This window comes from Manduca sexta, chromosome 27 (assembly GCF_014839805.1).
Source record: "Manduca sexta isolate Smith_Timp_Sample1 chromosome 27, JHU_Msex_v1.0, whole genome shotgun sequence".
NCBI lineage: Eukaryota > Metazoa > Arthropoda > Insecta > Lepidoptera > Sphingidae > Manduca > Manduca sexta.
The window spans coordinates 20,646,413-20,660,914 of record NC_051141.1 but is presented as its reverse complement, the minus strand read 5'-3'; the positions used below and the strand labels follow the sequence as shown (position 1 = coordinate 20,660,914).

The 14,502-nt window shown below is 42.5% G+C and overlaps 1 protein-coding gene across 3 annotated transcripts in view; it reads right to left on the bottom strand.

The window, feature by feature from the left end:
* Positions 1-5,502: 5,502 nt before the first annotated feature.
* The window catches only part of LOC115441436 (adenylate cyclase type 6), a 270,780-nt gene continuing 261,780 nt past the window's right edge, over positions 5,503-14,502 (bottom strand). Inside the window, exons 23-31 of one of the 3 annotated variants that reach the window (XM_030166222.2) lie at positions 13,336-13,496; positions 12,976-13,115; positions 12,771-12,880; positions 11,805-12,024; positions 11,601-11,732; positions 11,325-11,449; positions 9,363-9,515; positions 8,939-9,074; positions 5,503-8,057 (exon numbers count right to left, since the gene is read on the bottom strand). In XM_030166222.2, coding sequence (XP_030022082.1) covers positions 7,552-8,057; positions 8,939-9,074; positions 9,363-9,515; positions 11,325-11,449; positions 11,601-11,732; positions 11,805-12,024; positions 12,771-12,880; positions 12,976-13,115; positions 13,336-13,496 — 1,683 coding nt within the window. In that variant the 3' untranslated portion in view covers positions 5,503-7,551. The remainder of the gene's footprint in view (positions 8,058-8,938; positions 9,075-9,362; positions 9,516-11,324; positions 11,450-11,600; positions 11,733-11,804; positions 12,025-12,770; positions 12,881-12,975; positions 13,116-13,335; positions 13,497-14,502) is intronic. The other 2 variants (XM_030166221.2, XM_030166223.2) reach the window with 2 other exon arrangements.

Genomic DNA, 14,502 nt, shown 5'->3' with positions numbered 1-14,502 from the left:
ATTTTTTATTTGGATTACTTTTATTTGAGGCCACCGCCAAGTTTTTAATTGTTTCGTTTATTTAACTGTTATTTAGGGTTTCGTACCTCAAAGGGAATATAATATCACTTTGTCTTTCGCCTGTTCGTCTGTTAAGAGCCTTTTTAGGAACGCGTAGAGGCATCAAGTCCAAAATATTATGAACATTAAAAAAACGTTTGTACACAAATGCAATCACACCAGACAACTAGTTTCCCTGAGTGAAAACGGATTCTCAATATTAATGAAGTAAATGAATTATTCAAAGCAGTGAATATTTCCCGGATTTTTGGTGACCCTATACCTTATAGTAACCTATCTCCTTCCCAGGTTCTCAAACTATGTCCATACCAAATTTCATCGACATCCAACACTCAAAAGCCCTCAAAAGAAAATACATTTTCCACGTTTTTACAACAGTTTTCGGTAATGCTCTGCTCCTTTTGTTCATACCGTGATGTTATAGCTTATATCCCTCCTCGATAAATGAACTATCTAACACAAGTAATTTTTAAATTTGAATCAGTAGTTTCTGAGATTACACCTTCAAACTATATAATAAACAAACTCTTCAGCTTTATAATAATTATTAATCTTAGTATAGATATTTCAACAAGCAATTATCCGGTTTTGGTAAAACCGTCGGATAATGTTATAAAAATATAACAGATAATGCCGCGCTCCGATCCAGCGCCGCGGACTATTGCCCTAGGGGAATGTAATGGTTCCCATGTCTTTGCTTGCTTTCATAAGGTCTGATCTTCAGCTGTCATGTCAGTATTGTCGAAGCTTGTCCGGGGCGAGTGAAACACATCGTACACTACACGTAACACCATTTATTACAAATATTCAGATAGGTTATTACACAAGAAGGCATGATTCATAAACTAGTAATAAAATCGAATAATTGTTCTCTAGCCGACACAATTTGCCAGACGTGGCTAAACTTGTACAGTATTGTCTTATAGACAGCCAGGCCATTTGTAATGGCATCCGAAAAATCAGTAAATACCATTAACAACATTCAACAACTGATTGGTAGTGAGTGGGGGCGCGCTCATGTCTCCTTTACCACTTGAGATAATAAAGTATCGTGCGTATAATAGTATACAAGCTGCACTATAATATGAAGTCATAACATGATGGAGTTCATGCAGGACCCGTCGCGGCCTCGTCATGCACCAAGTTATTATAAATAGAAGAAATGTATGCGATAAAGATATAATTATATGATACTTGATCGCGACGAGACTGGTTGATGAGTGGCGAGCCCTACCTCACTAACAAACAATATAGAATTTAGCCACGCGACTAGTGCTGGGGGGCGCAGGGAGGCGCAAGCTGCGATGCGCTGGACTCCTTCAGACACCCACCCACGAGAGATTCTCTATGGAGTGTTCTGTGTGAACAAACACTAATTAAGTGTTATTTTGCACTTTAATGTTATTCGTTCGATCTCATTCGTTTAAGTGGTATCGTATGCGTTTTTGATTGTTCGCTGTTGGGTCTATCCGCTAAAGCGCAGCGGTGGTAGGAGTCAGAGCTGCGCCTCGTCCGCGCCGCTCCCTGCTTTAGTGCCGTTAGGAAATGAGCGCGTCTTACGACGCAACGATTTGAGCGATCTTTCATTACTTACACAATTAAAATTATAAAACATAGTTAACTTTTCTTAACTAGTGGTCGTGCACATCACGCGTGGCCCGCGCGGTGACTAGTTATGAATCTTACAGTCCAGCATAACCTGACCGGCTCAATTCGGTTTAAACATACATTAATATTATTATTAATACCAATAAATATTCCTCCAATTTCTTTATAATAATCATTACACCTCTCAGGCCTTATTTTACTTACCTACGCTTATCTTTAACAATCTTTTATGGCTCGCGTAAACGCAAGCATCGTCCGTTACGTATACATACTCGTACGCTACTCGTCCTCGTTTTGGCACCTTATTATTCTCAAATATATATATATAATATATGTCTATAAGACTGAAGCACTCCCGGGCACCCGACCGGGCCCGGGGCGAGATCGCTGCCGTCGTAAGACGCAGATTACAGGTCGGCTCATAAAATTAGGCCTTTGGTTAGAAATGTACAGCACGACTACAAGTGGGCGTGCGGCGAGACTAGCCCGTCTCGTCGCCGCGAGTTGCGAATCGCTGCGAGATCAGGCTGAGAGTAAGTGAGGCTCACTTACCGATGGGCTCCTCCGCTTATGCGGGCGCGGCTTGGCGCCTAATGTTTTTTCTTAATGGATTTAGTTTTTCCGCACTCGAGATGAATAATACGCATTTGAATACAATGTGCTCCGTTCTGCGTAAAGTCCCATTTAGACGTAGAGAGTTTGTTGCGTCATACCTTAGATTAATAGACATAATTGTATGCGAGTTTTTAGTTCTCCTATAGTCTCCATCTAAATGGCTTCATGCAGCGGTGACCCACTGGCTCAGCAGCATGCGCTCACCGTAAGGCTTAACGTATGCAGCCAAACGCGGTGCGCCTGAACGACTCGCCGACGAGGCGACGCGTGTCTCGCCCGTTATACATAGCACGCAGTGTACATATAGACGACGTGATGGATTATTCCTTACAATAACTACAATATTATGTAAACAAGATAACGAACACACAGTGTTCCTAAAATCAGTCGCAAAAGTGTTGACAGCAGGCAGTTGGCGACAGCGCGCTAGTCCGATGTACGGCGCTCTTACCAGAACCCCTACAAATATAATATGACTTAAGCTTGTGTAAATTACAATGAAAAGAAACAAAGTCAATTACATACATATTTGTTTCAGACTGTTTCTATTTAAAAATAGATAACAATATTGTTGACTTTCTAAGATATAAATGCAAAAATATTGTCATAGTAGGAAAAATTCCACTTGAAATGAATAAAGTACGTTTGTTTTTTTTAGTTGGACGTAGAGTTGTTCGAAGTTGAGTTTATAGGTGTCAGCTATGGTGTGGTGTTCCGCACTCGGCGGTAGTGCGCGACGTGCCCCACTAGAGCGCAAGCCGGGGCTGACTACCCAGTACTTAGTACACGCAGGGCGAGGCATTAAACTGGCTGTTGCGAATTTATGGTTAGTTAGAGATGCGTAAGGTAGGACGCATTATAGCTGGATGGCTGTATTATGTGAAGCTTCAATAGATGTGAATGCGTGCCCAAAGCGCTTTACTGCTACGAAGAGTTTAAGTTCCGCGTCTGTAAGTGATGTTTTACGGAGTCATAGGGACAGTGGAAACGTAATCAGAGTACCTTAAAACAATTAAAGTCGAACATGCATCTCGTGTGAATGTGATTAGTCATGTTCGCCATCGAAGTTCCGGTGGCTGCCAATGAGTTACACTAAACGTGGCGCGTGATGAACATGTTGATAACACAGCCGACATCGCTCGTGCCTCGCACGGCTGAGAGTCGGAAACTTTCAACAGGAAAGTATGATTTAGATATTGGTTACCGACTAGAGAAAGGTTTCTGACTCGCAATAGACTTGCAGGGATGACAAGGTACAGTTACAAAGGCGCCACGTGTGTGGTGCAGTGTACGCAGACTGCGGATGGGCACTGTCGAGTTACTTCACAGCAAGGCTGCCAGTGTAAACACGAAGCCAATAAATTAGTAGTCCAGCCTCTTTAAAGCTTAATCAGCCTGCCCTGTTGACTAGCCTTCTCTCTCTTTATGAGGTTGTTAACCTAACTGTTGGTGAGTAACAAATCGGGAGAGTAAATTTGGTTTTCTTATTGAACCTAATATTTTTTAAAGTACTACTGAGCCGAGTACGTGCATTAGGTAAATAGACTCGGTTAGCGGCGCTGTCGGAAAACGAAGCGATATAACACCTTTATATTATTATTTGATTATAATAATTATCTGACTATGAATACATACGTATACGAGAGTAACATTCAGAGGATAAAGCATTAATTAGTGTAGTGCGCGGATGTTCTGTTGGTGTGCGGCGCGAGGCAGGGTGACACGACTCGCGAGAGCCGTGCCTGACGCCTGACGCCTGACGTCACACGCACTGCACTAACACATTGTGTAGGTATTGGTACACTCAACGTGATTACGTTGCTATTCTAAAACGTGCGACAGTAACTAACACGCGGCGGCACTAATACTGCGAGTATTGGGCTTTGAAAGAAAGTTGGCACAACTACGTTTTATGCCGCCACGTAATAATATAAATATACCACATCCAAAAATACATCAAATATCATAATTTGGTTAAAGCCTCTAAAATACAAGAATCGTGAGCGGGAAGAGCGCGCGAGCACGAACACGCGCGCGAGCAGGAGCTCGGACACGAATGCGAGCACGCGCCGCTTCGAACTATAGACACCGACAGTCATATAATGAGTGACAAACGAGTACGCGCGAGTGCTTATTAATATACTTCAGACTATCGAGTACCTACTAATACTCCTAACAGTGACTAACGACCATTAACGTGTGGGGGATTCGGGAAGGGGTCATCCGTTGCGTGCGCAGGTGTGCGTACGATCGCACGAGGGTTGGGGCTACACAGACAGGGGAGACCCAGGTTTTTCAAGGCCATTTAATCCACAGCGTGCCCACAGGGATCAATTAGTGCCACATAACTTATATTCGGTATATCTTTTAAAATCATTGAGAGAATTTGTATAACTAAACTGCAATGTAAAAAATGTATTACAGGGACTAGGATCTGTCACAAGCTGATTTCAACTGGAGTGATGGGGAGGAAGAGGGACGGGAACTACATTAAAGAGAAGAGGTGTTGTCTATAAGCTTTTATACCGCACTCTAGTTGTGGTTCACTTACGACGTTGCAGAAATAATATTATCTATCATAAACGAAATGAAATATAATATCGCTGCCACGATGGTCACGCAGAGCGTAGCTGCGCGTGTGACGTCGCGGTAGGACCAACTCTAACTTTTATAGACTGTCTACACACATGGGCGCCGCCATAATTATTATATTAGACTAGATGACCCGGTGAACTTCGTATCGCCTACATACATTTATTATTGTTATTTATTGTGAAACACAATTTTGCCATACAATACGTATGTTATCATTATCTGTCTCTCGCTAGTCGAGAGTACGGTTTGCACGTGAAGTAGCTCGTCGTACATTTGATAAACTTCGACTATCTAAGTCATCTTCTCCGTGGCATTTTGCGACAATAACGATAAATAAAGTTCTCACGCACTGACAAATTGATGATAGATTTTAATAATAGTCTTGAAATTTATTTATTTATTTTCTATTTTTAAGAACCCACTGACACTTTTACACTTTATTTATTTCTGAAATGTTTTGTATTTGAACAAAATAAACCATAGAAATCGGACCTCATAATACAACTATGAAACAGACTTATTTCTGAATACATCTATATATATGTTACAGTTCTTTATTTCTAAAAAGAGAAAAAGACATGAAATGTTTGACAGGTAGGAACATTTTGTATTGAAAACTTATATTGTCGTTTTTAGTATTTTCCGTTATTTATTATTTATGTTCTTCACCGTTTAATCCATCCCTGGACTTCCACAAATAATTCAAAACCAAAATTAGCCAAATCGGTTCAGCCGTTCTCGAGTTTTAGCGAGACTAACGAACAGCAATTGATTTTTATATATATAGATAGATTATTTAGGGAGGTGCAACTGCAATCTACACACTATAGTAAGTACTACATAACATCATTTTTTTTATTAAAAGGTATTTGTATTTGCTAAACTATAATAAAACCCCTGTGGTCGATAGTTCCCATTGTCATTCAGTTATTTTTATTGTGATTTGTTACGAAAACGGGGGTGCACGTGCACCGCCTTGCACCCGGCGCCCATGTCTACACATCAGCGGTATTAAATGCAATAACTCTAATTGCTAGCGGCATCGACATTCCCTTTAAAATTATAATGAACGCAAAGACTTTTCCTCTATGACATCGCTAGCGGGTACTGATTGCTCAAATATGGTTAAAGAGCCGCACACAAAATTTGCATGGGCTTGCTAGGCTACGTCACTGGCGTCAGCGAGGGACAGCGGTACAATGTGTACATGTGGTGCCACTCTTCAACGGCTACAGACGTCGTATGATCCTGTTGACGTGCGAGTACACCACGCTCGCGTGGTACGAGGGAGTCATGTGACGTTGGTGACGACATCGACCGCGTATAACGTTCGAGCACACTTGTTTAGTTAGAGGCTCGAATCACTCTTGTTGCATAGAGCGTTAAAATGTGTTATTGGAGTCAGTGACGCCGCGGAATGTTTATCTTTCTGTGTGTAATACTGTGTGTATGTGTAAGCGTGCGTGCGCGCGTATGTGTGTGTGTGAGCGCGCGCGTTCGCGCATGTGTGCGTGCGTGTTTGCATGCGAATCCGCGCGCGCTTGTGTTTGTGTGTGTGTGAGCATGTGAACGCGCACGCGCGCGTTTTTGTGTGTGTGTGTTGGCTCACGGTGGAGGAGCGCGGAGTGGCGCATCTCTGTACAGCGCGTAATATCATGCGAACACTATAGTCTATAATGGCGTGGACACGTGACGTCAGTGCGACGTCCGCTACGCTTGCCTTTATGATAACTATAACTTAATATATTATACAATAGTCAGTGCTTATCTATTATTGAGATTATGTATATGGCAATGTTTCATATATATACATATAATTACAGATACTCGTATTATGTGTATACTGAAACATACATAGTGCGGGACGACGGCTCGGGGCGCCTGCAGTATCGAAGGGCACGGCTCTTGATGAACGCAAACATGGTAGGCCATTATAGGCGAGGTAAACAACAACACTACACGTGGAACTAAAATGATTAGAAACCGTCGTCCCGAGGTTGCGCCTGCGTCGGGCCGCGTTGGTGTACGCCGGCCAGCAGCGGCTAGTATGCCGGCCTGCACAGCGCCGCGCAACAATAAGCTCGTTATACTTAATGCTAGAGGTGGTGGAGGCGCGCCACGACACCCGCGCGCGTGTCTTATTATTGCTGGCGCGACACTGTAACGCAACGGTCTTATTCCAACTATCTGAACGTGATTTGTTGTTAGCTTCACAATTTCGTACAACTTTTAAGGAGACAACGGTGGCGGCGATGCAGCGCGGGAGCGAGACGCGCTTCTCAGTATACTTACAGCTAATATTTACAAATCTATAACCTATACTATACAGTTGTTCCAATTATTAAGTATGATCCGTTTGCGTTCTTGTTTGCTTGGTCTTGGCTAGTTTGGTTCGTCGCAGCATTTGTATTCACCGGGTCTACGGCACAATGTTTAATATCAGAACAAGCGGCACCGACAACGCGTGGGACACACACGAGTTAACTACAAGAGTTTATTCCCACGTTGTCCATTCCACGATGAGGCCTAAGGTCGTCAACAAACATATTTACATATTAAATAATATCACTGTTTCAGTTCTTTGAACGCATCACAATCTCCACGTAGAGCTTTCCAATAATGCCTTCCTTATGAAAAGGAAATCATATAGATTTTGCCGATGTGGTGGTGGGCTTACACCTGCGTGTCTTCAATGAGCTGTTCATCGGAGTGTCGCGGCTCGTCGGGAGAGGGCGTGGCCGACGAGGGCGGCGACTCGGTATCGTACAAGCTGTTCATGGGGTTGACGATAACGTTGACGACGTGCGTATGCAGCCGCGTCTGTTTGCGCTTCAACAGGAAGTCGGCGAGGCTGGCGGTGCGGCGCGGGCCGCACGGTTCGAGCAGGATTTCGGCGTCGGCCCCGCGCGCCTCCGCCGGCCGCTTCACGTCGCTCAGGGAGTAGTTCTTCTTGGGCGCGGCCTCGGTCTCGTGCACGATTGTGTCTAGCTCCGCTGAGTGCGCCCTGGCGTGCAGCAAGGAGAGCAGCGCGGGCAGGCTGGGTCCGTCGGCTAGCGACAACGGCCGCTCTAACCGCTCCAGTCGCCGGCGCACGCGCTCCCGCACCGCGCTCGCCAAGTTCTCGCGAGAACCGCACTCGCCGTTTGGCAGCCTCACGCTCATGGATTCAGTCTGGTTATCTGGAAAAATCATCACGAATATGTGAAGTTTGAAACAATACCAGTGTTATTACAAAAAAGTTAAATACGCGATGAACATGTGACTAAAAATCTTCTAATAAAAATTCATGTTTAAGAGTTAGCCAAGCCGATGGTGTTTTAACGCATGTTTCATCTTAAAACTTAGCTTTTCGCGTTGGTAGTAGCTGGTAGCCTACATTTTGTTACTTCAGTTCTGTTGAGTTTAAGTAGTAATTGGAAAAAAAACCCGAGGGATGGATTTGAATCTTATAGGTTATGTAACATGTTGATATGGAAGATTTAGATTTCAAGGAGAACTTTCGTGATACTCGAAAACAGTAAAATACTGAACCCATTCGAACATTATGATGATGTTACTTTTAAAAAAAGTACAGATTCAGAAATATTTTTCCAACAAAATATTCGATATTATACCTAAAAGATGATCTTCCTTGTGATCGCCGAGGTAGAATTATAGATCTACAAATACATGTGGCATATGTATTGCGGTGATGGGCCCGACATCAGGTAATTGTGTTTAATTTTGAGTTAAATCGCTACACAAAAACACTGATGAATTATAGTTTGGCTCACACTGACAGGCTCATAGAGGGAAAATAGACTAATTTGGTAGCTGACAGTAAAAATTTTGCAGTATTGCTAAAACAATTTTTTTTGTAGTATAACGGGTGTTTATATAAACAATGTTTAACAGTTAGACAAGACTTTAGACATGGTGTTTAGAATTAGAAACTGTTTAGCTAAACATTTGTTTAAGCTGTGTCTAAAGTATTTTTTGTAATAAAATTGTAAATGTTTACGAGTTAGTACAACTGTCATTCCAACAGAGCTGTAATATTTATATTTAAAAGGCGACTCACCTCTGGGAATGGAGGCCCTGGGCGAGGGTCCGCCGTCCTCATCAGTATGTCCCTCGGACAGTGTCTCTAGCGGGCGGTGCTCCGGGCGGCCGCCGGAGCCTTCGCTGTCTTCGCCGGACGTCGATGGCATCGGGTTCTGGAAATTATGCAGGATATAATGTATTTACTCGTTCGATACTGACTCACGGTATTTGATATTAAAATCGAAAGGTAGATCTATCTCCAAATACACATACTAACGAGTATTAAAATATGCATGCGTGTGTATTGGCAGTTTGTTATTTCCTAATTTAATTGTGTAAGATAAGTGAAACCGATGGGACCAGTTTGTATTCAGTGACTATCGAGCAGTTGTTTCTGAGTAGAGGTGAGAGAGCGAGAGAGAGACAGAGTAGATAGTATGTAGCTGAAGGATGACACTCACGAGGTAGAGGTCCCTGGCGGCGGGCCCGGCGCTGTCGCCGACGCCCTCGAGGAAGTACGTGACCATGTTGCCCTTGCCCTTGACATCGACGGTGCCGCGGCAGCGCAGCCGGTAGCCGCGCGCCCCCAGGATCTCGTACACCTCCTGCGTCACCTGCGCAGCACCACCACACACATACCACTCATGCACGCCGTACCATGACAGCGCACAATAATCATTGTATTTCGCTTTACGGCCATCGCACTGACAATATGCTATAAATCATACCAACGATCGGATTATTGTGGCCACAATCGCAATGCGCTACTTTACTTACTATAGTTCCAACAGCTTAATAATATAACGATATAATAAGTCAAATATATGATTGCCAGCATTATATTGACTGTATTTATTGGGAAGTAGTCGTCTTCTAACAATCTCTTGGTACAGAATGTTTAAGAGGAGTCTGGAGGAAGCTTCGTGTCAAGTTTTATATTGTGCGAGATGTTAATAGTAAAATAAGTAAATCTGATTTTCTATCTTGAAGGAGCTGAAAGACGCCAAGAAATAGGAATCGCAAAGCTCTGGTGTCCATAAGCTCTAAAGTTCGAATTATTATATGAATTGCAGAGCGGATTCAGTGCGCGGCCATTACCGCGCCGATCTGTGCCTTTGATCCCTGCGTCGCTGTAATCGTACTACAGCCTTGCGAGGATAGCGTTTAACGGAAAAGGTTGCTGCGGTGCGGCAGCGGTGCGGGCGGGACGTGTTGACGTGATTACTTCGAGATTATAATTTATTTTATTGCAGTTGTATGACAAGACAAGCATGTTATACTCCTGATGGTAAGAGAAATTACTGCCGGTATAGTAGCAACACAATCCACAATTACAAAGTACCTACTGCGTGCAACTACACCGCGCTCGTTATCTTGAGACATAAGATGTTAAATCCCATAGTGCTCAGCGCAATATCCTTCAAACCGAAACAGAACAGTGCACGCACACTGCTGTTTGGTAGTAAAAATGGACATTGCGGAGGCACCTAACCAGACAACTCCTTTCATACGAGAGGGCTACAACCAGTCAGTGATTACGTTACCCATTTAATAAAATGCTCATTAATTCTATAAATTGTTAGTTCGGTAAAACTGTTGAAAATATTGTGAACTATTCTGCATTAAAAAGATCTAAACGAACATGGAAAGATTTAGTTTCCATATTATTAATATCGACGTTAATATCTAATTAAAAATATCCTGTTATTTGGTAGTGTGACTGAAGTTAGCCAGATTCCTGAAATAGCCCCGTTTTTAAAAATCCTAGTTACATCTGAGCAACCCATGTCAAATGATGTGGGTTTATGCGTCTGCGATCAGACGGAATTGCATCTGTGTTTGGTTTCAAACGGACTGCCATTAAACAAATGTCTGATATTTTTTCTAAAGTTGTTATTTCCAAATATCGTAACAACACGTAATCTATATGTTATTTATTATAATAGTACGGATCACGGTGAGCGTTTTTTTTTCCAAACATCGCACATTGTTTACGTTTTCTTACTTGTTGCGATTTTGGAACAGTTCTTTCTTTATTAAATATTAAATCAAAGATTTTTCGTTTTTTTTTCAGTATTTTTTTTTTAAAGAATTTTCAAATAAGTGAACCTTCAATATTTTCTTTGCTTCATAAGTAATTAAAACTCAACCAACAATCGTCCATTGACACAGAATCGCTTATTTTTGGGTTATTGTTTCTTTAATTCAATATAAAGAATAGAAATAAACTATGAACCCTTGCTGTTTACAAGTTCCTTATAAACATTATAGTTATTATCACGAAATCGCTCTACCGTACCGCTCGAACCTATTCCGCTAAAGGATATCCTCGTAGCATGTGACGGTCCTTAATGCTCGTCAACACTTTACTCGCAAAGGTTTAGTTACTGGCAGTTAAAGGGATGGGAGGCGCTGTAGTGCACCTGGATATGGTCGAGCAGGCCGGTGGAGTCCATGCGCGAGGCGACGTTGACGGCGTTGCCCCAGATGTCGTACTGCGGCTTGCGAGCGCCGATCACTCCCGCCACCACTGGCCCAATGTTGATGCCTGCCGACACACATTTGAATACACCTGTCGTGGCTGGTTCGACTCTCGGGGAGGCACTCGCATTGCTCGCACGCTCGCGGCGCTCGCGGTTCGTTCGCGCGGCAGACAGTCGCGGTGCGAGGCGAGCGTGGCCAGTGTGGCGCCACCTTACCTATCCGCACGCGGAATGTGTTGAACGAGTGCTCGTTGACGTAGGCGAGCTGCTCGCGCAGGCGCAGCGCGTAGTCCGCCATGGCGGTCACGTGGCGGTAACCGCGCAGGTCGCGTGTAGCGGTGGTCAGTCCTGCGGTACAACACACGCGTATATTGTAATTATATACTTCAAGGTACTAAGGTAAGTTGGGTGAAGGCAGACCTGAGGCGGCCATGTACGTAGCGCCAGTGCTTTTGATCTTCTCAATGTATCTGAACTGGTCCTCAGCGAGGATTTCGTCGAAATCGGCGATAATTTCGTTGAGTAGGCGCAGACACTCGACGCCTTCGTTGTTGCCCTCTAGCTCCACATAGAACTCCGAGAAGTTGGGGATGGAGGCGAACATCACGCACACAGACTCGCACTGCTCGTGGTACAGCTCCTGCGTACAACACACACTATTATATCACGCGGAACGCATATATTACGTACAAAGGATTACATAGTATACGGCAATGGTTTTCTTTTATATTTTTTAAATTTATTACTGCACCATCGTTACAGAAGGTCTACAAGTATTATTATTCATAAAGGAACATTAAATACACGAAGAATCTGTGCCGAGAAACACCTGGCCACTGAGATACAACATGTCGAGCAAGTACTGCAAATCAACGATCTCTAATCCACACCGCCATCACAGAAACAGTGAAACGAGCCACAGTTGAACGTGTTCCGATTGTTTTATCATACATGAAAAGAGTCACTGACAAGATTGGCTATATTCCGAAGCGTGCTTCCATTGCTTTTTATTTTAAGCCGCCTAAGAAGTTTAATAAATTTGGCAAAAGATGGTTGGAAACTTGCAGAAGCCCGGGATGCTGTTCTACACTTAATTAAATCGGAACGTAAAAAACCGGCTGCCAGACTTTAAGACACTGGGAGCTTATTCTGCGCAGATACAGTCGTAAAAAGCTAAAATTTTAAAATTAATTTTATTACGATTTATTTCATTGACATTAAGTGTAGACAAGTCGTCTCTCTGGTTTCCGGTTTTTAGTAGAAAAATGAGAAGTTTCAGTTTCAAGTTTCACAAGCCAGCATCACACTTGCTGCCGATGACATTTTTGTGTTAGCTACAAACATGCACGAAATGCATGTTATGCGGAACAGTATAAGCGCACTCACATCGATGTTCTTGTCACTGCATAGGAAGTGCTGCGCCACGTGCTCGGGCAGGATATTCGCGAGGAGCTTGCGGTTATATGCCTGAAGATGCTCCATGTCCTCTTTCTCATCTGCAATACGTGACATATACATACGCATTATTGGAAACTGGACAGTCAATGGGCTACAGTATATTATTGACTAAAATATTTAGTGTAGCGCGTACCATTGGCCTGTAGTTTCCAGATGAAATCCAGCCGGTAAGTGCTCTCCGTCTGTTGGGAGTGAAGCAGCAGCGCCACGGTGGCACCCAATGCGATCACGATATTGGTCCACTGCTGATTCCAGTCCAAGCCGCAGCGGTTTCTGTACAAAAGTATAATTGTGAACCGGAATTTCATATTACGTTAAATATTCACTATCGAGCCAATACTTTAGAAATCCTGCAAGCATGGAGTCCTTCACATAGTATATCTACTAACATGCAAGGTGGGAATAAAGTCATTTTGATCAATGGTTGATTTCAATCAGAAGAAAAACAAAGCGAGACTTAACAAGAAGTATAGGCCGTCAGGAAAATACTCACTGGTAGTCGTAAAAGTGGTATGGGTAGTAAATATGCTCTTGCGTGGTGATGGTGACGTAGGTGATGCACACAACGAGCAGCAGCAGCATCTTGACCATGGTGATGAGGATCTGGTGCACGGCGCACAGGCACATCGTCATCAACGTCAGTTGCAGGTAGTGCTGTCCACAACACACGCGCGACTCGTGAGACACAACATAAGCACTAGTGGGAGTAAAGCAAGGTAAAATCGTAGATAACGTGCCAGTGTTGAGGTCACGCAAATTATATTATGAAATTTTGCTACGTTATGTGGTGGTTAACTGAATGTTTTAATAGTTTTAGTAAAAATTTACGCCATGAAAATATAAAACAAAAAGAATAAATAAAAATTTGGTAAAAAAGTTTGAAGTATTTAAAATCAGTCACGAGGAAACCAAACTGGAAAATTAAATATAAGGAAATAATATCATTGCGGGCATAGAGACAAGCAATATATCCTTATTACGCGTCTACTTTAACTTATTGCAATATTAGAAATATGAATGTCTACCTCATTTTCCAACCAATTTAGAAGCTGTTTTCCTAATAAATTAGTGTCATTACCTATCACGTTTAAAATTAAACTGTCGAAACCATCTAGCGTAGTAACCACTATTACACAAACAGTTCTAAGATTATATAGAGAGCACATTAGAAAGATTGTCATACAAGAATTTGGTGCACATGCGATGGTTATTCAATTTATCGTTAAATAAGTTAAGCAAAACTCCGATGTAAATTACTTCATATTTGTTCCACATCAATATTTGCACGTTTTTAATGCGCATATTAGTATAGTTTCCGTAAATATATATTTTTTGTATTTATTGTATTAATATCTAAGAACGCTGTGACATCTTATCACAACACATTCCAAATAAGACAACGAATTATTACCAAGGGGTGATAACTTTTGAACCACAAATTTGGTCCTGATGTATGGTCTATAAGTAACTATACTCTTCAAAGTCTTTGCCATTACATTTAATATTATTGTTTAATGGGTATGTACGTAAACTACCAAATCTATTATTCTGTCACCGCTACTTCAAGTTTTGAAAGCGCAGGGTCAGCTTCTCTTTTCCCTTTTTATACAAATCCGTCTAGCACTCCACGACACTCTCAAGTGTCTCACTCTTTAGTTTG